Source organism: Atta cephalotes (assembly GCF_000143395.1).
Source record: "Atta cephalotes unplaced genomic scaffold scaffold00024, whole genome shotgun sequence".
Lineage (NCBI taxonomy): Eukaryota > Metazoa > Arthropoda > Insecta > Hymenoptera > Formicidae > Atta > Atta cephalotes.
The window spans coordinates 4282548-4308802 of record NW_012130088.1 but is presented as its reverse complement, the minus strand read 5'-3'; the positions used below and the strand labels follow the sequence as shown (position 1 = coordinate 4308802).

The 26255-nt window shown below is 33.8% G+C and overlaps 1 protein-coding gene across 1 annotated transcript in view; it reads right to left on the bottom strand.

The window, feature by feature from the left end:
* The window catches only part of LOC105620168 (probable serine/threonine-protein kinase fhkB), a 72541-nt gene that overhangs the window by 21239 nt on the left and 25047 nt on the right, over positions 1–26255 (bottom strand). The window contains exon 2 of the mRNA XM_012201674.1: positions 20555–20911. Coding sequence (XP_012057064.1) covers positions 20555–20911 — 357 coding nt within the window. The remainder of the gene's footprint in view (positions 1–20554; positions 20912–26255) is intronic.

The following is a 26255-nucleotide window of genomic DNA, read 5'->3' as shown; positions in this document are numbered from 1 at the left end:
ACAACGTGGAAGCAAGCGCAACGGGAGGAAGAGGGATCGCAAATAATAAGTATAGGATGCAACGGATGGGTGAGAGAGAATTGCATCCTACAATAGATAGAAAAGAAAGGACAATAAATTAGAGAAAGAGAAGGAAATCTGAGAACAAAATCCCTCTTTAACACGGATCCCCCGTGACACAGACCTCCTTCCCAACGTCTGTGACCTTCCTACTCGCGCGACACTAGAGCCATCTGGTATCCCTTATTATATATGAGTTGATGAGAAATCCTACTATTATCTTACTTACTCTTATTATTTACTTGGAACAAGTAATATTTGTATAACATTTTTCTGTATGTATAACATTTTTCTGTGTTATGTATGTACACGCTTCAAAACAAACTAAACCGAGTTTTTTTCAATAGTTTTTGATCATTTCCCAATTTTCGCAATGGAAGTATTGTTTCTAAAGCGCCGAATATCTGCCATTGATAGCTTGGCGCGCGGGAGTGAAGCAAGCGCCCCGCACACTGCCGCAAGCCACTAAGCTCAAACGGCGTGGCGCGCCTGTTAGGTCATCGCGCTCCGTGCACCGTACCTTAGACAATAGTAAGTCGGGCGGACACGCGTATTCAGTTATCGTTAAACGTTAATATCTCGTTAATTATTGTGAAATGGTAGGGAGTTTTTGTCTCAGTTTTGTCCGATCTATCTGCTCAAGATGGATGTGGCTAAAATTTGAATCCATCCTACACATTAATAGTATATCATTAATAGTGCATTATTTATACCTTTCGCAACAATCAATGCCTGTTAATAATTGCTAACTAAGGCCTATTACACAATAGGACCACAAGCCGTAAGCCGTAAAAAATTATCTAGTCATAGTCGATTATTTTTCTCATATTCGACTGTGATTTGTTAATTTCTTACGGTTTACAGCTTGCGAATCTATTATAAGGTTCGCAAGCCGTAAACCATAAGTAACCTACTGTTAAGCCCATTCTACAATTGCGTAAACATAGTTGTAAGAATTGACTAATCATTGTCAAATATTTTCCTCATGTTTGACTGTGATTGATTAATTCTTACAACTATAACTCTTTACAACTACCCTTACGCAAGTGTAGAATGGATTTTAATTATTATAACTTATGTACACTCCCCGAGTTACAACTAAAAAGTTATAACACTTTTTTTCAATGGATTTCGGAATACAGCCTATTCCCTAGACGATTGATTCTTACTTATGATTGGATCCGTAAGGATTAATCGCTCGGCATAAAAAAAAAACTGTTGCAACATTTTAATCGGTATACACATGAACTTGACTGATAAGCGCTGACTCAACGAACTCACACACAAGTGAGTCCGGATGATAACCCTTTGCTCAACGAACTTATATATACGTGAGTCCGGTCGTCAAAATGTTAAACGTAATATTTTGTCACAATATTATCATAATGCATTGCAACAATATTATTGTAATATTTCAATGTGCTGTTTATCATTGTAATATATCAGTAATATTTCTGTGATAACGTAATATGTAATATTTTTAATATATTGCAATATTATTGCAATATTGCTATAATATTATTTGCGCGCTATATGGGTACCTTTCATTTACAAATAAACGTGTATTTTATAATTAAAGAAGTGCATTCGACGATTTTTAATATATTGAATTTTATTGGGCAAAGATTTTGTATAATATTTTGTTTTCCGAACAAAATTTTGCGGAAGAATTTAAATGCATGATGAATGCGAATCAAGAACAGGGATTTTCCTATGGTATAAATAAGATGTTCAAAGAAAGTAAAGAATACGTCAAAGACAAAGATCGCTATAGAATCTTTTATTTCAACAAATGAGCAACACTTCAAAAAATCAAGGATTTGATGTTCAGTAATCGACAATTGACAATTCGAAATATGATTGAACTTGTCGGAATATCATTTGGTTTATGCTAATCGATTTTAAAAGATTTGGACAATTTGGACGTGAGACGTGTCACATCTCGCGTTCAAGGAACACTGAATTTTTTCTTGCTTTGCTCGTAATTTTATGATCAAAAATTCAACAAATACCATTTTATAATCTCCGTACTCGTTTAATACGACATTTAATATGACTATTTCCTATCCTCTAAAATTACTACTTTATGGACCGTTTTTAAATTGATAAACGCGATAAAAAAGAATTCTCTCCATTAGTGGCGTAGCAAAAAATGGCAACTCCTGGGACAGTTCCTTTATGCCCGCCTCCGTGATTTTTTAAACTATTATATATTTACTAGACTTGAAAATGGTAACCACTAATAGATTAATTAACAAATAATTTATTTAATTTATTAAATCATATCGGATGTTTCAGACTACCCATACATTCCTCATATTTTCACAGGTGCAATCGTAAAAGTATTCAGACAAAAGAAAAATATAAAAAGATTTATTTACTGATCTTATATACTTCTTATTTTCAAAAAATAATTAAGTCGAAACGTTACAGTATTTGTTATATATATGTAGTACTGAAAAATATATATTGATATAATCGCTCTAATTATTGCGAATTTAGGCTCTTAATTGCTTGTGTTTTCATTTATGGTTTAGTTCTTATTTTCATTTTTACGAAAAATAAATTTTTAGTGCAAAAATTAAAATAAGAAGAATAATCTTCAATCTTGGTCTTGATCTTGCCAAATTCAGAACATTCTGAACAACATTCAAGAGGTTTTAACGGTGGGACACTTTGCGTGCTAATGCTGGCGGTACTGTAACTTTCGGTATATAACTTAATAACTAAAAAATATCAACAAAAAATAACTTTATTATAAAGTTTTGAAAAGTTCTCGACATCGGCTATTAGATACTGGAATAAAAAGTTGTGTTTAAAAAAAATAGAAGTAATCTGACGTATCCTGATCTGACCCCGGCGACTATTAGGTGTACAACTTTGCTTCCGCCGTTTTCCTATAGATGACTTTAGCGGTAAGTGGTGGTTGAAATAAATAGATCATAGATTATAGATTATAAACTTGGGCATCTGTCAACATAACCCCATAGAAACATTAGTCGACTTGTGTCTGTATCATAAAGTTATTCTCGATTGAAAATGTCAGTTTATGAGTCAAATTCTCGTCATTTGCGGGAGGTTTTAATTTTTTGCTTTAATATGAAGAAATCTGCGGCTGAGGCTCATCGAATGCTCTCAAATACTTATGGTGAGGCCGCTATTAGTGAAAGAACGTATCGTGAGTGGTTTCAACGCTTCAAGAACGGTGATTTTGACGTCCAAGGTCATGCTCTGTATTTGGTGGGACCAGCTCGGCGTAATGTATTATGAACTGTTAAAATCGACTGAAACAATCACAGGCGATCGATATCGAATGCAATTTTTGCAATTGATGCGTTTGAGCCGAGCATTGAAATACAAACGGCCGCAATACAACAAGAGACACGATAAAGTGATTTTGCAGCATGACAATGCTCGACCCCATGTTGCGAAAGTGGTCAAGACATACTTGGAAACGTTGAAATGGGAAGTCCTACCCCACCCGCCGTATTCTCCAGACGTTGCTCCCTCTGACTATCACTTGTTTCGATCAATGGCATACGGCCTGGCTGACCAGCACTTCCGGTCTTATGAAGAAGTAAAAAATTGGATCGATTCGTGGATAGCCTCAAAAGATGACCAGTTTTTTTGACGCGGGATTCGTACGCTATCCGAAAGATGGGAGAAAGTAGTGGCCAGCGATGGACAATACTTTGAATCATAAATGTATAACCAGTTTTTTACAATAAAGCCTCGAATTTCGGAAAAAACGGCGGAAGCAAAGTTGTACACCTAATACTTAAGATCCAATTGATAAGATCACTAAATAGATCTTTTTAAACCTTACAACTTTTGTTTAGACTTTTATGATTAAACCTTATCCTGCGAAGGGATGTACGGTGGTTTGAAACATCCATATATACCAGGTGTACATGAAATGACGATTTTTTTCCCAAAAAAACACGTTAAATTCGGAAGAATGATAAAAAGAGATTTATTCAAAATATGCTCCATTGCTAGTTACACATTTTTCCCATCTTTCGGACAATTTGTGGATATCACGCCAGTAAAAATCTTCCCCTTTTGCCGCGAATCATTCATCGAGCCATTTTTTTCATATCTTCGTACGAACCAAAGCGCTGCTCAGCAAGTGCGTGACCCATCGATGCAAACAAGTAATCGGAAGGAGCCAAGTCTGGTGAGTAAGCCGCATGGGATAGAACTTCCCAGCTGAGTGCTTCCAACGTATCCCGAACTGGTTTTGCCAGGTTATGTGATGGAGCATTGTCATGGAGAAAAATGACTTTGTATTGCCTCTTTTGGTATTTTGGTCGTTTTTTAAGCAGCGAACGGTTTAAATCGATCAATTGTTGTTGATAGCGTTTGATATTGACCGTTTCGCCAGGCTTCAATAGCTCATAATAAACCACACCCTTCTGGTCCCACCAAACACAGAGCGTCTTCCTGCCAAAGCGATTCGGTCTTGGATCGATACGGATGGTGAGTCTACCCATGATTTTTTGCGCTTTGGATTCTCAAAAAAAATCTACTTTTCATCCCCAGTAACGATACGATGCAAGAATGACTTTCTTCTGTATCGTTCGAGCAAAATTTCACATATATTTTTGTGCCTCTCCATCTGTCTCTCGTTCAATTCATGTGACACTCATCTGCCGACTTTTTGAATCTTTCCCATCTCTTGTAGGCGAGGAAACAGCTTGTTGACTAACGCTCAATTGCTCTGCGAGTTTTTATGTATCATCTTCATTTTGTGAATCATCTTCATCCAGCAATGCTTGCAATTCCACGTCTTCGTACTTTTTGGGCGGTTTTCCGTGTTCCTTGTTTGCAACATCGAAATCTCTAATTTTGAAACGCTGAAACCATCGTTCATACGTTTTTTGCGATGGAGCATGTTCACCATAAGCTTCTCCAAGTAATCGGTATAATTCCGCAGCAATTTTCTTCAAATGAAAACAAAAAATTAATGCTTCCGCGAATGCTCCTTATTTGATACAAATTTCGTCATATTAAACACAGCAACACAATACTATGCCAATACTTTTCAATCAAATCACTTTGCACTTGACACTTGTTGATGGTACAATAAAATGGCGGATGGTACAATATAATGTTAAATCTTTGTACTTCACACTGCATTGGTGCGTCATCTGTTCCTCAAATCGTCATTTCATATTTGTACATCTGGTACAATATTTCCATTTGCCTTTGTTTTTCTTTTTCACATACAATATTTTTATAACAATAAAATCGAAGTTTTAAATGAACTATAACAAATTAAAAGCAAACTAGAATTAATAAAATTGTTTTAATGAAGGATGAACGATGAACGATAAAATAACAAATGTACTAGTCTCTCTGTTGTTAGTCGATGGGCAACACGCGATCAGCGCGACCAGTCAGTGGCTTGGCGAGCGGCTTGTTAATCGCGTGCTGCCACCAGTTCTAAATTTTTGATTCGTGCTCTTGTCAAGACTGCGCCCAGACCGGAACATACTTCTACATTTTTCTTGCTAATGCTCTGCACTTCAAGCTACATCTGAAATTGATTATAAAAGATGCAAGGTTTGGAAAAAAAATTGGCATAAATGTAGAGGATTGGGAGGAATGGGAGAGAATTATTTTATTGGGAGTACAAATAAATTTCCGTCGTTTTTTATCAAAAATTAAGCATTTAGTGTGAAAAATGGTACATAATGTTTTATTTAAAGTAATAGTCATCGTTAGCCACTTTTTCCCATCTTTCTGGTAGCATGTGAATATCGCGTCGGAAAAGCGCTTCATCTTTTGGGGCTATCCAATCATCGATACAATTTTTAATATCTTCATATGATGTGAAATGCTGCTCAGACAGGCCATGCGTCATCGATCGGAACAAATGGTAGTCGGAAGAAGCAATGTCTGGAGTATACGGCGGGTGGAGTAGAACTTTCCATTTGAGTGTTTCTAAATAGGTTTTGACCGGCGCCGCAACATGTGGTCGAGCATTATCATGCAGAAGAATAATTTTGTCATGTCTGGAGTAGTAGTGGGCGCGTTTTTTTTTGAGTGCTCGGCTCAATCTCATCAATTCGGTAGAGAGCCTCAGTAATGGTCTCGTTCAATTTGAGCAACTTATAATACATGACACTAAGCTGATCCCACCAAATACACAATATGAGTATTTTTCCATGAATATTTGGCTTGGCTGTCGATGTTGAAGCATGGCCAGGTGGTCCCCATGATTTCCTCTTCTTTAGATTATCGTAGTGGATCCATTTTTCATCACCAGTGACTATACGATGCAAAAAATTCTTTCGTTTATGCCTGGCAAGCAGAATTTCATATGTGAAAAATCGGCGTTCAACATTTCTCGGCTTCAGATCATATGGAACCCAATTCTCTTGCTTTTGAATCATTTCCAATGATTTTAAACGATATGAAATTGTTTGTTGAGTCACTCCTAATGTAAGTGCAAGTTCTTTTTGCGTTTGGCACGAATCTTCATCCAATAATGCTTCCAATTCCCTGTCTTCATACACTTTCGGCCTTCCGCTACGTTCTTTGTCTTCGATGTCAAATTCACTGTTCTTAAACTTTTGAAACCACTCACGACAACTTCTCTCGCTTAAGGCAGCATCATCATATGTTTCTACAAGCAATCTATGAGCCTCAACTGCAGATTTCTTCAAATTAAAGAAGTAAATCAAGAGTTCCAAATGACGCTTATTCGGCTCAAAACTCGACATTTTCGTATAAAAAAAAATATATGATGCTGATACAAAATCGCTAATATTTCAAGGTTATGGTGTTGCCGGATGTCCAATCTTACGATATGTCGTTTTACATCAAACAATTTTAACTATAGTTTATTAGTGGTGCCGTCTTTTGCAAATGGTGGAAACTTATTTGTACTCCCAAAAAAGGAACAAAATAAATTTGGATAAATACAATCGTAATTTTATTAAATTAATTCTTATACTTACTTTTTGTGACCACAGTATATAGTAGTATACATAATGTTCAAAATAAAATATTACACACGGAAACATGGCATTATTGAGAAAAATTGTTTAGACAAAAGTTGTAGGATTCTAATTTACTGATCTTATCAGTTTGATCTTATGTGACGTCGCCAACATCAGATCAAGATCACATCGATTTTTTTTAAAACACTCTTTTGTTTGCAGAATCTAATATCTGATGTCGAGAGCTTCCTAAAAGTAAATAGTTTTTCATTAAGTATTTTTTGAATTATGAATGCTTGAAAGTTACAGTAACGTCAACATTAGTAGCGTCAACATTAGTATTACTCAAGGTATCCGACCGATAGCTAAAACCTCTTGTTGTTCAGGTTCATATCCTGAATATCATTGTCAAAATTAAAGCCATTGGAAGTTGTGCCTTTTATTTTCATTTTAACGTAAAAAATGAATTTTTAGTGCAAAAATGAAAATAAGAGGATTAATCTCCAATGGCTTTGATCTTGAAATGCTATCAAGGACATGATTTTGAATAACATTCAAAAGATTAGTTGGACGGACACCTTAGGCAATGCTAATGCTGGCGATGCTGTAACTTGCAAACCTTATAATTCGAAATGTACTTTATGAAATGTTTTATTATAGTATTTTGAAAAGCTCTCGAAGTACAAGAATATGCAATGAAAAAGGGAAGGTTCCATATGAAATTTCAAAATTGACCTACAAATGATTTTGAAATATGCCTTCAAGATCAAATTCAAGGTCATTAACTTCTTTCCCCTCTCAAAGTCACACAACTTTCCACTCATGTTTTTTTTTATATGCTTTTTTTTAGCGTTTATCGAATTATTAGCGTGAAAAAAGTGCTTCATTTTAATTTCTCCAGGCAAATATCTCGAAAAATATGAAAGATATAGAAAAATCTTTCAGAAAAAAAATGATTTAGAGGAAGCCACATTTTGGTCATGTTGTATTTTTTCTAGGTGGAGGCGTCAAAAAGATATGAAAGTTTATCTGAAATATTTTTCTATATCTTTCATATTTTTTGAGATATTTGGGAAATTAAAATGGGACACTTTTATATATAAAGTGTCCCAAAAGGATCAGGAACCTGAATATCTCGGAAAATATAAGTTTTTCAGACAGAAAAGTATTTCAGACAAAAGTTAGGGTTAAAAAAGATCTATTTACTGATCTTATCAGTTTGATTTGGGTGATGTCGCCAAGGTCAGGTCAAGGACACATAGATTTTTTTAAATCCTATTTTCAATTCCAGAATCAAGAACTTTTTAAAACAATAAAGTTATTTTTCATAAAGTACTCTTCGACTTATAAATTTTGAAAGTTACAGTATCGCTGGCATTAGCAATACGCAAGATGTCCGATCGATGGCTACAACTTCTTAAATGTTATTCAGGATCATGTCCTGGATAACATTTGTTAAGATCAAGATTATTGAAGATTGTTTCTCTTATTTTCATTTTTGCACTGAAAATTTATTTTTATAAAATTGCATGAAATTAACGAATTTGGCACGAAATTTGGATGAATGAAGTATTGTTCTGCCTCGTGGATCGAGATATTAATTGTTAAAGTGATGATTATTCTTAGGAAATCTGTCACATCGATGACATATAGAGATAAACATAAAAACATGTAAGACTATAATAACTATTTTCTGCTTCAAAATTACACAAATTCTTTGCTTTAAAAATAAATTCTCTGCTTTAGAAATACAAATTCACTATTTAAAAATCCAAATTTACTGCTTTAAAAATACAAATTCACTACTATATATATACAAATTCACTTTACAAATTCACTGTTTTAATAGAAAATTTGTTTTTAATGTGGAGAATTTGTGTTCTTAAAACAGTAAATTTATAGCATTGTTTTTAAAGCATTGAATAACTGCTTTAAAAACACAAATTCACTACTATAGCAGAGAATTTGTATTTTTAAAGCAGTGAATCACTGCTGTGATAGATTTCTTATTCTGAATAATCAACTTTAACTTATAATATTTCGATTCGTGAAGCAGAGTGATTTTTTTCTTGTCAAATCTTTATTTTTCAGTCAATCGCGGATCATCGTACTGTAAACATCTTTGTCGTTTTTGCGGTTTTAAAGTCGATTTACAATTTTCGAATAGCGTGATCCCGTGTGAATTGCTTTAATTCTTTGTATTATTGGTTAACATTACTGCTGAAATTTGCATTATAATCGGTGCATGTTCTGTCTAATTTGCTATGTTCGACTTCATTATTGCGGTGTGTCGGTATAGAAGATGATCGGAGAGCATTCTATATTTTCTGTATTATTTGGTTATATGTATTATTTATGCGTTTAATCTTGTCTATTAGTTCATATGTGATTTTTTTATTCTACTTCATTTCAGCGTCTGTACTTATACTCGTTATTTATTCTGTTGCACAGTTTTTCTTCCAATAATTGTCATATTCAACTGTAAGTAATATTTTCCTAAGCCTTTTTCTAAAATAACTATTAAACAATAGCATATATGCCCAATAATTGCCCAAAAAAAGTAGTATTATATATTAAATAGTATATATTAAGACTTTCCCGAATGCGAGAATTAATATCTTTATTTTTTTTCCTTTTTTTTCCTTTTTTTCTTTTTCCTTATAAAATTAAAACCAATTTAAAATTTAGAATATCATTATTTCGCCTCGCATAAGGATTAAGAAAATAGAATTTTTATTCTTAACATAAAGAGATTCATAATGTAGAGAGGCAGAGTCTTGTTTTCTTATCTTAAGAAAACAAGTGTGAGTATAGATCCTACCAAATCTTGAAGAATGTGATTGGTCCTAGGAAGACATCTCCACACTCATTGCCAGAATATAAAAGAACTGCAAATAGTAATCAGTCAGTCAGTAAAAAAATATAATAATCTCAAAATAGACTCCGTCACGAGTCGCCTTCGCAAGTAGGAAACTATATTCGCACTCTTCTCGTATAAGTTATCTCATGTTTTTTTTACTATTTCTTTCTTTTAAAAATTTAATAAACAGTATTAACTTAATTGGATCAATTTCACTTTCATTTAAAGCCGATCCGTGTGAGTTCCCATATATATAATCTTCGTAATCCTTGCGAGGCCGGAATCTAAATTTCTTCTATAAATTATCCATTCTTTCCTTATAATCATTTTCAATCTTCGCACAATTTGATCTCCGATCCCCGGGTAAATTGCTTAATTGACTTAAAAAACGGAGGAATCTCAATTTCTATTACATCGATTCGTAACAAATAAATCTTTGGTTATTCTAATCAGACGCTCCCACCATCTTCCCCATCAAGGAGCTGGAGGATTGAGGCGCCAATCTATTTTCTGCGTTGTACTAAATTGTTTGATTTTGTTCCAATCGATTTTGCGGAAGAAATTGCGAGCTACAATAAAATTTTTCCCATTATCTGTGTAGATTATTGACAATCTGCCTCTCTTAATATAATCGATAAATCTACGTAATACTTGTAGAAGTGCTTCAGTAGAAAGGGATGTAGTGATCTCCAAATGGATTGCTTGATAAATTACACAAGTAAATAAGCAAATCCATGCTTTCTACAATTTCTTTAAGAACAATGATCCTGCGTCTATGCCAACAAAATGCATTGACCTCTTTCACTTGTTCACTTCCCCTGAAGTAGGTTCTAATTTATTGATCTTATATCGTTTACAAATCATACAGTTATTTATTATAGATCATACTGCAGCTTTACAAGCAAGAACATTTCTCTCAAATTACTCATCACGATCTGGATTCCTGCGTGATTCAACTGTTTATATTTGATTAATCTCTTGGTCAAAGAGTGTTTTAGATCTAGTATGATCGGACAGCAGAAATCATGCATATCTTCTCCATTAATGACTGGTGATTCAACCATAATAATCTATTTTCATTTTCGTACACCTTCAATGTGCTCAATCTTGGTTCATTTATTCTGTTAAAGAATTCTTGTTGACTCAATTTTAAGATTATGAATGCTTTGCTACAATATACTCTTTTACAATCAATTCACCTGTTGATCTCGAGATGTTTGACAGTTATTGATGAAACGAAGAATCCACCCCATGTCTTGGAATATTTGGATTGTCCTTTCATATACCAATGCTCTTGTAGCATATACGTACCAATTTTCTTCTAGCACCACATTGTTCGATGAGGGTTGTTTTTTGTCAGTCATTTCTTTATTTCCTTATAGATCTCCGTCTTATTCGTAATATAATCACTAATAGGCCAAGAGTTCTTGTCTTGTCAGAGACATTCTGGTCCGTCCCATCATCGCAATTCATATCAAATACTTTATCGTATACCCTCGCAAAGGGCAAGTTTGCTGGATTCATGATTCCTGAAACATGATATCATTAATTCGAATTTGGCAGCTTATATATTTCTTCTACCGATTCTCCACTAATTAGATATAAATGTATTCCATGGTTTGTCTCTCTTTATCCAGGCCAAAAGTGTTGTAGAATCTGACTGAAAATAAATATTTGTTCTTCGTTTAAAGCTCTTTAATGGAGTGCTATAATCTAACACCAATGATGGCCACAAGTATAATAATTTAAATCAAGAAATTTTTGTCTTCTTTATCGGTGCCACCCTGGATCTAGCGGTAAGAAGTTGCACATAAACATCCCTTCCACATGCAAATACAATCTCTGGTACGCATTTTGACTTGCATCTACAAATATGTAAAAGGACAGTTTCCTTGTTTCTTCGTTTCGTCAGAAGGCCCAACGTAGTATCCTTAGCTCCTTCAACCAAGAGAGCTGTTGTTGCCATTCGATGAAATCTTTCTTGATGTTTTCTGATACTTCTGTATTCCAATTTATCTTATGCGTACAGAGCTCCCGTAATAGTAACTTGGATTTCAAGAATATAGGCGAAGATATGCTGATAGGATCGAATATTCGTTGTGCCGCCGATAATATAAGCTTCTTCGTAATCTTTACATCAGTCTGTAGTTCCAATACGGATGAGATTAATCCTAGAATGTCGTCTTCCTTGTTTCAATTCAAGTCGAGTACTGAGATACTTCTGTTTCTTCTTGTCCTGAATATTCTCAGTCAAGATCAAAAACAAAGATCAAATTTTCCTTTTGCCATAATTCGTTCAGCTTCTTCTTTAAATAAAAATAACACCTTTGACTCAACGCTAGTTACACAGTTGTCCACATAAAAGAATTTTTGGAGATGTTATTCTGTCGAATAACTTTTCTCTTTTCGTTTTGTTTCGGTTCTTTGTAATGCTTCTTCTAAGTGGTACTCTATAGTACTTCCTAATAAAAAGGGACTGCTAGATATACTGAAAATTACTCTCGGATATCGATATATTTCTATCTGTTCTGGGAATATCTTTTTCCATCAGAGAAATCGTAATACATTTTTGTCTTTTGGTGAAATATTTATATGCAGAAAGGTTTTACAGAATATCTAAAATTACTGCTATCCTCCGTCGTTTGAAACCTAACATTATTAGGAATAACCTAACATATATTAGAAATCAATCCAATTAGGACCTGTTTCCAGATAGTAATTAAGTGAGAGTCGATTATTTCCTACAGCTGAGACGTCAAAAACTGATCTTATTCTGGTAGTGTTTGTCTTCTTTGATCACTTTGTCTTTGTGGAAGGTAATATCCTTGCTTTATCTCTCCATCTGGAACTTTCTCTGGATGATTTCCTCTGCTAGCCATTCATTGAATAGTCTCTGATAATTATCGTAAAAATCTTGTTTCTGAAGTTTTCTCGTTATAGATTCTAATCGGCATTTTGCATCATTCTTATTGTTCGCCAATGGTAAATGATCTCTCCAAGATGGAAGTGATACTTTGTATCTTCCATCTTTATTCATCTTAATTGTTTGTTGAAAGTACTCCTTTATTTCTATCAGAGAAATATCTTTTGTTTTCTTCAAGACCGGATCCGTCCAAGGTATCTAATTCCCACAAATTAGCGATATTCACATATTGAGCATACATCGAGATGATCATGAATATAGAATCTTCTCTTCTCTTAGATTGGACATTAGTTTTTTCTGTTAATGTCCAACCGAGCAACATTTTAAAAGCGATCACTCCACACTTGAGTTTCTTTCTCTTTTCGGTCATCAACTTTCCGCCAATGTCTACTCCTATTAAAACAACTATGCTCTCTGTTATCGACATCGGTAAGCTTTATTCTTTGCTGTTGCAATTCTTGTATCCATGGAATTTTTTTATTTACGAAGGAACATTCTAAGAGATGACATCCTGATCCAAAGCAACAAAATTACAGGAATAAGTTATCTAAGCTCTTTACGGAAATCTTGTACTCTTTATGCATCCGTAATTTGAATTTCGCGCCACCAAATAACATATGCATAACCTTTTGTTCATCTATAATCTTAAAGCCTAATTCCTTGGCATAATGATCTAATACATACGATCTCGTGTCGAAAACCGCTCGAACCACGCACTCTTTATCTTGATTAAATAATTTTATACGAAGCGCTTGAACCTTATAGATGGACACTAGCGAAGTTAAATTGCTGCTGCGTCTCATTAATAATGTCTCTATTTCCTTTCTTTGAGAAAGGAAATAGTTCTATTGCGACACATAAGTAGCACATAGTATTTCTTGTTATACAAAGCACATTTTTCTTTGTAGCGGCAGAATTTAAAATTGTCCTATCTTCAGATAACGATAACAAGTCCTTAACAATTTGAAGTCTTTCCTCGTATGGCATTTTCTTTGCTTGTCCACATGAGGCACTATCATGATTCTGATCACAGAAGATACAGATGTGTTTGTCCTCCTTGATAGAGATAAGTCCCGCAGCAGTTGCAATTTCCTTGGATTCGACTTCATTCTTTCTCTTATTCTTATTAGCTGATTGTTCATGGCTGAAGCCAAATCTATTCCGCCATAGCAATTCTTTCTTCACTTAATACCTCTGCTTGGAGAAAAAGTATTAGTTTATCCAATCGTTATTTCGACGTTGTTTCGTAGACAACAGCCTTAGGATTTCTTTGCCACACGTAGGAGATTTTCGGATAACAATAATAGTGGATATAACATTGCCGCACATATATCTGTCATAACCCTTAGATTCTAAGGCACGCAAATGAGTTTCTAATCTGTCATAAATTTGAGATAAAAACATATGTGTACTTATCTTGCTCAATACTAATTTAAGTATCTTGCGTAAACTTCGATGAGTAAATCTTCTCTGCCAAAACGATTCTCGACTTGTAATTATCTTATAGTAGACAGCAGTCAGTGGAAAACTATTGATTAGCTCGCTCGCTTTAGTACGAGGACAAGTCAATAATAAATTCTTAAATAAATCTGTCAGAAAGCACTCGCATTGTCATGTTACATTACTTTTTGACAAGTAGCATCTCTCAGCTGATTACTGTCAAATTTTGAGCGGAATTCATCGCGTGGTTTCATTTCTGTAGACGATTAAAGCGAACAACCTTTGTATTTTTTGCAAAATGGAAAGAATAAGTTTCATGTAGTCAAACATCTACATATGAAAGATTTAACGAAAGAAATCAAAACCAATGGTTGGATAATGTTCATAACACATCGTTTGCGATTGTACACATTTATTATAATTAAGTGAATGAATTTAAACGTGATCGTACATCCACATCTAATGCATCTTGTTCGGAACGTCCAATTGAGGCTGCTACGCCTCAAGAAATATCATCGATAAAGTTTCCACGATATTGTTTTGACTGATCGACGAGTGAAAGTGCGCGAGCTTGTTGAGGCTACAGGCATATCACATAACACAGATTTCAATTTTGCACGAACAATTGGGTATGAAAAAACTATCGGCAAGATGGGTGCCGCGTTTGCTCACTGTGGACCATAAGTGCAACCGTGTGACGATTTCGAAATTAATAATGTTTGGAGATGTTTCAACGTAATCCAGATGAATTTCTGTATCGATTCAATTACTGTGGACGAAACATGGAGCCATTACTTCAGATCGGAGACGAAGGAACAGTCAAAACAATGGACTGGGTGAACTAGCTCCGAAGAAGGCGAAGATCGCCGGAAAGTTAGCTGGAAAGGTGATGCTCACAGTTTTTTGGAATGCACGCGACATAATTCACATTGATTACTTTCCAGCAAACGATTAATGGCGATTACAACGCAGCCTTATCAGACCGTTTCAACGATATTTTAAAGAAAAAAACGTCCCCATTTAGCGAAAAAGAAAGTGCTCTTCCATTAAGACAATGCACGAATTCACACGTGCCCGGCACCGATGACCAAATTCAACGAATTCCGTTACGAATTGCTTCCCCATCTAGCATATTCGCCAGATTTAGCCCTCAGCGACTATTTTTTGTTTCCAAACCTGAAGAATGGTTCAAAGGAAAGAAATTCACCACCAGAGAACAATACATCGCTGAAACAGAGGCTTATTTTGAAGGATTGGACAAATTATATCATTCGGACGGCTTGAAAAAGTTGGAGACTCGTTGAATAAAGTATCGAGCTAAAAGGAGACTATGTTGAAAAATAAAAATGAATCAATAAAAAAAAATTTGTTTTATTATGTTTTTCTAAAAATTTATTGACTTGCCCTCGTATCCTCTTATTGTCTGTATTAAGTATTGGAATTTATTTATTATCTCCTTTCGTAATATTTGGATCTTTATGTATATTCTCGAATAACATCCAAAATTTTAGTCAATCTTTGCTCTCCATTAAATTGTGGCAATTGTATTTTTGGCTTGTATGCGCGCACATTGTCTCTGAAAGCTTGTGTCGACATTTCGACATTTTGAATATCTCATGGTTGAAAACGGCTGAGAGTAACATCTAGCAAAGCTTTTGTTTGATTATATCTTATCTTGTACTCATCGGTTATCTCAGTTTCCTGTGTAAATTGTTCCTCAGTCCCATTGGCCTCAAGCATAACCTCCAAAATTTTCCAGTTGATTTCCTCGAGCTCTCTATATTTATCACTCACCATTGCGAAGTGTAACTCACGCGTGTCTGGCCTTTCTTCTGATGCTTCTGCGTTCAATGGACCCAAATTACGCGTGAATATAATACGGATAACAGTACGAGATCTTTAATTTCTCCAACGTAACGTATTATCAACAACTTCTTCTCTCGTAAACGCTACAATAGTACTTGTCCTGTCACAGTCGCCACAATTGTTGCAATGTCGAGATAATCGAAAATAATATCACGATTAATGCAATCTTGCACTTGAAAAAAACTTTATTTTATTTAATATAATCGAGTCGTTATAATACATAAAATCTCTAGAAGTTTCCAAAAAGGATGGAAAGACGCGCCCATATGGTAAATCATTATCGACATAATCGACATTAGATCGATTTGTAACAATTCTCTTGACTTGTCAGAGCTCTATCTTTCGTGCATTCTTTTTTCGTTAACCGCACACAACTGCGTTCTGCTCTATAATTTTTCTCCCTTCTTTTCTTTTCTTCGCATTATTCTATCTGGCGTTTCTCAAGACTCGATCTTAGAGCCATTGTTTTTCACGATACTGCCCATCTCGTTATTCCACTTAAATCTAAATTATTTATGTATGCAGATGATATTGTACTTTTAAATTCTTTTCAGTTATTGGAATCTACTTCCGCTGTCATGTTTAGCTTAGTCGCTGATTGGGCCTCAATAAATACACTGCACTTAAGCTCTTCAAAATCTTCTTTTCATTACTTGTCGCCGATTCTCCTTCATTACTGTCTCATCTTCCTTCCTTTAACATTTTTCTCAATCTATCCAATTCCTCGCTCCTCCTCCATTAAAATACTCGGAGTCCATCTCGACTCCTCATGGTCTTTCTGTGATCACGTCGTAACAAAATGTCGGATAGCCTTCTTACGTTTCCATTTTCTGTATCCTTTTTGTCACATCCTCTCCATATCGCAGAAACTTCTCATCCTCCAAATGCTCGTAATCTTCCTGTTTGATTATGCTAACACAGTCTACATACCGGCTTTGTCACAGAAAATGCTTAATTGTGTCCAGCGTGTTCAGAATTCTTGTCTTCGTTTCTCGTATAATGTCCACAAATATGATCATATTTCTCCATTGTTTCTGCGATCGGCTGAAAATACAAGCGTTTCATTCTCCACTTGTGTTACCTCCTTTTTATCTCCTTTATATCTCCTTCGTTCTGGCATTCTTCTCTACTTAAGTAACCTTCTGCATTTTAATTCTGATTTCTATACTCGTGACACTCCTGTAATCCGTCATCATGACTTTGTATCCTTCATCGTACTTTCAAATTTAAAGCAGCTTTTTCCTATACCGCCACCAAATTTACAACATACTATCATATTCCATTCGTTCTTCTGCCTCCTTGCTTTCTTTTCATCCCGCCGCCGCCAAATTTATATCGACAAACAATCAATAACTCAATTTCTTTCAAAACTTTGTTTGCAATCAATAACTCAATTTCTATCAAAACTTTGTTTGCGAATTTCCAGTCATCATTATTAATTAAAGCAATTGTAACATCAAGGTATTCTCTGTAATGGTTATACTTACTGAACTCTTGTCATTTATACAATTTAACTGAATGATATCAACTATGTTTTTTCTCATGCTTTAGCAGTCAGAATTATTCAAACTATTATGTTCATTTACTTTCATATTTTGAAATATTTTGTATGCTACTGTATTCTGGGGACGTAATAGTAGAAGCTGATGCCTCACCATTTACATAATATGTCACACAAAACGTAATTCCTGTATTATATTGTACAATAAATTGAACTTGAAATTGAAATTTTTACGCATAAACACATCGATTCAATATATTTTTAAAATTTGAGGTCTCTTCTTAATATTTATCATTAATTTTCCTATTTTTTATCTTTAACCGTTTCATAAGAAAATATAACATAGATTATAAAGTTTTAATTACACAGGTCCACAAAAAAAGCCCTGTGCTAAGGTGAAGACCCAGCTATTCTTATGTATTTGAGTCGCTGAATACGAATCTGACAAAATAGGACCATCCAGAGAAAATTTTCAATCTAGAGCGAAAAAAAATGAGTTAAAAATAGAAAAAATGGATCATTTTTTCTAGATTAAAAATTTTCATTGGATGAGGCTTTGGATTTGAATTATATGAATGATTGCGTATTTTGGGGTACTTTCTGTGTTTAATTAGGTCCAAGTACGCGCCATTTTACATTTTTCACGTAAAAACGCGTAATTTCGTTTTTTCTGTGTCCAATTAGACTGTAGAATGTAATTCTGAATGTGAAAAAGCATAGAATGGCATACTTTCTTGAAAAACTATTTCTTGAAAGAATAAAAATTAATTTGGCATAAAAATACATAGTTCAGGAAGTAATGATTATTAGTTGCGCGTACTTTCCATGCCGAATTAGATCCAAGCACGCTATTTTATCTTTCGCGTAGGTTGGCGTAGTTATTTCTATGTTTAACAACGCGATTCTACGCCACAGTCGTAGAAGTAGAAAGGTGTACTTTTTGATGTACTTTGACATAGAAATTTTTCCTCCAGGACTGATTATTACGAAAAAAAATTTTTTTAATAAAAACAAATAAAAAAACCTTTACAATGATCACAACTTTAATACTGTAGAGACTTGAATTTATAGGCAACAAATAACCAAGCAAAACAATAAATCATAAATAACGTCAAAATGACATTAAAATGAATCGAAATTGATTGAAAAATGACTTTTAATCTGAGTGACCTTAATTTGAATGATAATATAATGATAGAGTAATATAATGAACGAAAATATTTTTTTAATTTACTTATTATGGAAAGAGTTTAAGTATATAGTGGTACATAGTGGTATATCTTCTTCTTCTTTCGCGGCATTACAGTTCATAATAAATCAAAATCTAACTCTCATGAAGATTTTATAATAATGGATTTTTTTTAGAATCAGATTGTTAATCTAATATTCAATTCCCAATCTAGAGAATCCATACATATCTATTGATATATGGGATCTACAGTTTAACGTCGGATTCGAACGACACTAGTGATCAAAGATCTCTTAATGATGAATTTCATTTTTCCTTCTTAAATTAAATGCGAAAAGTCGCATATGTGGGCGCAAGGATCTACAGATCGCGAGTCAATCGCACCGAGCAGCAAGCCTCGACGCCTCAGTATATCTAGACTAATAATTAATTGAGGCTTTATGGATTGAATTTTCTCACATAGTGATTATTTCTGATATTTCTAAGGTTCATACAATATAAAAAAAATTGTTTAATAAGAATCCCTGGTTTGGGATCAAAAACAGCCTGATTGATCATCTTCCTTTATCTTTAGATTTGATATATTATTGTAAAATGTATCATTACAATGCAGCGTAAGAATAAAATTATGTTATAATATAATGACATAAAATAATATCTTCATGCTTTAAGATGTTCTTAAAATAAATTTACATATTATTAACTATCTCTTTTCAACCTCTTAACATTAGTACAAACATGCCTAGTAGAGGAAACCGGGACTAATAGACTCATTTCAGTTTTGAATTTTTACAGATGAAATTAAGAGACTTATCGAAAAAATTAATTCTACATCAGTTCTACTACATACATTTGACTATCTATAATAATATTTTAATAAAGGGAAATTGATAACTAATATTTAAAAAATGCATTTTTCTAATGCATTCCATCTGATTCAAGCCCCGGAATAATTTGATTAAGATTATTATAATGATAATTTGATTAAGAATATTATTAAAATAAAGATTAACATATTTTAAGCTACATCTTTGGCTACATATTAATAACACTTTTATAAAAATATATTTTAAACACAAACATTCACTTCGCAAGGCAAAACAATGCTTCTTTTTGCAAAATTTATTCATTTCATGCAAACACACGTTGAATGAGCCTAGTTTTCGAGATTGGACATGAAGGAACTAAACTTATAATTATTTACTTATAATTTATCACTGAGGAAAATCTCTTTAAAGAAATAAAATTTTGATTACTATAAGAGTCGTCACTAAATGCTGTTGTTGGTCTACTATCTCCATCCGTTCATTTTTTTAAAAACATTAACAATATTAACGATAACAAAGACACATAAACAAAAAAAAATCTGTTAGACTTTATTAAGTAAGAACTACGCTTACTATCTAAGCAGATATCACATATCTCAGACAATCATATACGATGTAAAACAAAAACTTTAAGAATAAAAATTTACTTAGGTGTACGATTTTTTTAAATTGTGATATAACTTCTATCATGTTCGCAATAAGATGTTACAGCAGACTGAGCGGCAGTCGCTGTGTGCTCAGACATGTTTACGCGTATTTCGCATGTTTTGTTTTTAATGTAACCTCAATTATTCTATTTACTCCTATAGTCACTGATCCCGGTCTCCCCTACTTGATATCAAAATAACATGTGCTTGCTATTTGAGAAAATGCAAGAAAATGTTATACGATGAAAATAAAATTCTCAAAAAGATAAGAAAAGATTTGTAGAAGAAGCTAACCTGACCAGGTTGCGAATGAAAATGAGCAAATGTATATTCCCTATTGGAGGTATGCGGTGTAACGAGAATTCTGGTGGGACTTTTTCGTCCAACGGGTTCGACAGAATTCTGGCAAGCAGAACCGACGAGTCCAACTGCCGCTGCGGTAGTCATCTGTTCCTGATTAGGCCCTAGCTCGGCTGGATCCGTAGGTGACGATGTTGATGGCGAGTTAGCAGTTGTCACTGCTAACTCACCTGTCGATCTTATTATTGCTACTGGTCTGGCCATAGGAGCAGGTGGCGGCGGCGGTAACATTGAACTTGGATAATATTGCGGGAACTTTTGTATGCTGGTACGTGATCCAGTTAGTTGCGTCTGAAAGTAATCGATTACATATAGCATCTCATTCCTTTTGACACCACTCTTAATTAAGATAGTTTTTTAATAAATCGAGTTACCATAGAAATGTTTAATTTTTTTATATAATGAAGTTAAAGTATCGAAATTGACGTGTACAAAATTTTATTGTAGATTACGGTAAAATAAGAGAAAGAAATGTTGAAAATGTAACCTTTTACATATAACTTATTAACAGATAAGGATCGCAGATGTTTCTTTGCACACAAATCTTACCGTGTACTTTGCTCAAAAACGAAATTATAATAAGTTCAAAAAAAAATTACGATTTTAATGGTCACAAAAAGTAATAGATCAATGACTATTCTGGAAAGATAATTATGCGTAATTTGCATATAAATTTAATCTCGAAAAAAATATAATCTCATCTTGTTTTCATTCGATGAAAATGCAGCTGATTTTATCGTATGTTCCGTACTATTTTATTAAGATACATGCATAGTTTTAATATTTTATCCAAATTATGCAGATATTTATAATTTTGAGTAGGCCTTGGTGAGACACCCAATTTTTCGGCACTTTTTACTAAAGAACCATCTTAAGTAATATTATTCTCTAATGACACATTCTTTAAGTTAGATAATATATTTTTAACAGAGGTATCAATTGACAATAATTTTATAATTGGAAAAAGATCTTTTAATTGAGAAAAATCTCAAAAACTAAAAGTAATCTAAATATTCAATGAAGCAAGTATATATAAACTTATATTTCAGCTTATTTCCGATAAGATTTACTTTAATAAATTCGAATTTAAAAGTTTAATTACTTAATTTATTACATATTAAAAATATATGAATTAGACCGATGAAAATAACGCCCTGTATACAATATAAGGAATAAGAAATAAATTAGAAATAAAGAATGATTTCAATCTATCAGAAACAATATATTCTGATGTATTCGATTTCTGATAGGTTAAAATTGTTTATTCTTTATTCCTAATTCCTTATTCCTTCTATTGTGGGCAAAGTCTAAATCTAATTAAATATTGGGAGTACAAATTCGATTCGTTTTTTGTGCATTTATTTCAAAACAAAATGAATGAATAGATAAATTAAAGTATTGTCCATTGCTGCCTACTACTTTTTCCCATCTTTCAGGCAATTTTCGAATTCCAAAAAATTCCTCGAAAAAATGACTCGTCTTTGGAGGCGATCCAATTTTGGAACCAATTTTCGATTTCTGCGAAAGAAGTGAACCGGTGACTTGCTAAATCGTGCTGCATCCTTCGGAACAACCAGTAATCAAAAGGAGCAATTTCCGAAGAACGGCGGTAAAACATCCCATTTGAGCGTTTCCAAATATTTTTTTACGACATGAGGCCGAGCGTTCATGAAGAAGAATAACTTTATCAGGTCTTTGCTCGTATTCCGTTTTTCTTGCAATGCACTCAAACGAATCTATTGTAGCCGATACCGATCGCCGTAATGGAATCGCCAAGTTTCAGCAGCTCATAGTAAACAAGACCCTTTTGGTCCCATCAGATACAGAACATGAAATTTTCGAACCATGAATGTTCGGCCGTGGTGTTGATGTTGAGATCGATGGCAACGATTGACAACGGGCTCAGCGTAGTATTGTTTCTTCTTGGGATTGTTGTAGAATATCCACTTGTCATCTCCAGTCACAATCCGATGTAAAAAACCTTTTTTCTATTGTCTTTGAATCAGCTGTTCGCAAGTGAAAAATCGCTTTTCAACGTCTCTCGGTTTCAGTTTCATAAGGCAATGTCCTTGTTTTTGAAGGTTCTCAATCGTACAGAAACGGCTTGTTGAGTTACCCCTAATGATTCTGCAAGCTCCTCTGTTTGACTCTGATCTTTTTCGAGTAATGTCTCTAATTCTTTGTCTTTGAATTTTTTTGGCTACCCAGAGCGAGGCTTGTCTTCAACGTTGAAATCTCCATCCTTGACTATTTCCTACATGATTTATCAGTTGGAGCAGTGTCATTATAAACTTCGACAAGCATTCGATAGGCTTCAGCCGCACTTTTCTTCCAATTAAAGCAGAAAATCAAAATCTTCCGCAAATGCTGCTTGGTTAATACAATTCGACATTTCATCAACAAACACAGTAAAAATCAAGATTTTTGTATGAAATTCAAAGCGATATAAATTGAATATTATTAGCAGAAGTTTAACCTCTTTGAAACTGCCAAAAATCAACTGTCACTATGAATCATTCACAACAGCTGGAACCATCTTTAGGGAAACGGACCGAACTAATTTGTACTCCCAATATGAAAATTTCTATATTTGTTCAAAGCAGGATCACAGTGCTTAAAGTAGTACACTCGCGACAATATCCAAAAGTTTAATCCCGTCGCGGTGATACTACAATATAAGTATATACAGAAGGGATAAGTAGCGTTAGCACCTATGATCTTTTTCAAATAAGTTTTCAGGGTCCACCATGTCTTTGGTGACCAAATATCGTATTAATAGTATTAGGAACCACCTATATTCAAAAAAAGGAAAAATACTCTTAATTTTTGAGTATTTCTTTCATCAAATCGGTGATCAATTATATGCACCATCACGTTGCTTCATAAAATAAATTGCTGTAATCAGCTATTCAGGAGACACAGTAGTATCTCGTCGCTAAGCAAGCGCAGCCACATGTCATGGCACGATTGCAATAACGGAGAAATTATAAGTTCTCTGTTTTGATCGGAATTGGTGTCACCAATGATATGACCGCTTATGCTAAATAAATATGCGCGGCAGAATGGAAAACAGGATCTTGTCCCTACTGTATGTCCTTATATTGTGTGCGTGACGATACCTCACTCCCGATAGAAAGAGAAAATTGACTTAGAAAGAGAAAAAAATATTGCACAGTGAATGCGCAATGTAAAACCGTCATGTATAGAAAAGAGATGCCAACAGGTTATGTGACCAGCCTCTTAAATATACAGGATGGCTCCAATTTATGGCTCCACTCGTTTTGAGCAGATAGAACAGAAACTAAGTCAAAAAGTTCTCTATCTTTTTGCAATGTTCGCAATAGAATTAACGAGATATTAACGTTTAAAGATAGCCGAATTCACGCGTCCGCTTAACCTACTATTGCCGAAAGTAACAGCTTCATTGAATATTTAAATTACTTTTTTTTTAGTTTTTGAGATTTTTCTCAATTAAAAGGCCTTTTTCCAATCTATTAAAAAATTATCGGCAATTGACACCTCTGTTAAAATATATTATCTCTAATCTAATCAATAGCTTGGCGCTGATGGCGGATATTCGGCGCTTCAGAAATAATATCTCAATTGTGAAAATTGGGAAATGATCAAGAACTCAAAAAAACTCAGTTTAGTTCGTTCTGAAACATGCATATGTACATTCAGAAAAATATTACATAAATATTACTTGTTTCAAGTAATATTTATGTAAAGAATAAGAGCATTTTAAAATTATATTATCAAGAAAATATTCTTTGTAATGATATAATCGTTACTCAAAAGAAAAAGAATAAAAATTGCATTCTATCTTAATACTAGAATGATATTTTTCTGCATTTTTCTACACTATCGCTCATGGAAGCGAACATCCGCATAGGATAACTCCGATTATATACGCTGCATCTATCAAAAATTTAATTTATTAAATATTTACTATATTTAAAGTAAAGTAAATATAATAAACGAACTATATCAATAAAAACATTGTATACTGTCTACTATTATGAAAAAAAATATTAGAAATTTGAAATATTTATATATATTTCAAAGGGAAGAGGGTTTCGTTCCTTTTCTCTAACCTATTGTCCTGTCTATCCTATCTATTATAAAATGCAGTTTTCTCTCTTTCACCTTATGCAGTCCTATACTTATTATTTGCGCTTTTTTCTTTTCTTCTTTCGCACAATTTTATTAAATAGATATTTATTTTTTACGATTTTTTAATAATATGACTCGGCAATAATTTTAATTTTTAGCAACTGATAATATGTTTAGTAATACAAATGGCGAAGCATGCTTTCTTATTAAGTAATTTAGTATGAAGAAGAATGATTGAGAGACAAAAGATTGAATAATTTTAAACAAAGAGTAATATTTTAATATTTATTTATTTAATATTCTCATTTTTCATATAATGCATGGCATACAATATGATCTGAAGCATATGCTATCAATTCATATTCTATATTAGAATTTCTATTATAAATCTTGCGCAAAATATTTACCGCATCAAATTTATTCATAATGCAATTTTGACATAAATAAGTTATGAAATATTTGAATTTGAATCACTTACACTATTCGTACAATGACATAAATCGGAATACACGTGTTCAATGCATCGTTCAAATTCATGCATAAAAAGTATGGTCGATAGTTTCATATACAAACACTTATCATATAATAATAATTTTACATTGTGCACATTATGTATTTTGACAAATTCAATCACAAAATCTTGAATCACTAATGACGATGGAGTATTCAACTGCACTAATCGCTTAATATCCATCCGTATCGACGAATATCGTCCACATAGCATATGACAGAACGGTTACGAGTACCGCGATTTTCACATGAGACATAGGTTCCACGGCTATTCCAGATATTTGTAAGCTGTAGGTATTAATGTGTATGTTCTTCTTAAGAGATAAGGTATATAATAAGGAAATGTGCTGTAATAAAAAAGACGAATATATTAGGTGTACAACTTTGCTTCCGCCGTTTTCCTATAGATGGCTTTAGCGGTAAGTGGTGGTCGAAATAAATAGATCATAGACGTCATATAATAAACTTGGGCATCTGTCAACATAACCCCATAGAAACATTAGTCGATTTGTGTCTGCATCATAAAGTTATTCTCGATTGAAAATGTCAGTTTACGAGCCAAATTCTCGTCATTTGCGGGAGGTTTTAATTTTTTGCTTCAATATGAAGAAATCTGCGGCTGAGGCTCATCGAATGCTCTCAAATATTTATGGTGAGGCCGCTATTAGTGAAAGAACGTGTTGTGAGTGGTTTCAACGCTTCAAGAATGGTGATTTTGACGTCCAAGATCATGCTCTGTATTTGGTGGGACCAGCTCAGCGTAGTGTATTATGAACTGTTAAATCACACAGGCGATCGGTATCGAACGCAATTGATGCGTTTGAGCCGAGCATTGAAAGACAAACGGCCGCAATACAACGAGAGACACGATAATGTGATTTTGCAGCATGACAATGCTCGACCCTATGTTGCGAAAGTGGTCAAGACATACTTGGAAACGTTGAAATGGGAAGTCCTACCCACCCGCCGTATTCTCCAGACGTTGCTCCCTCTGCTATCACTTGTTTCGGTC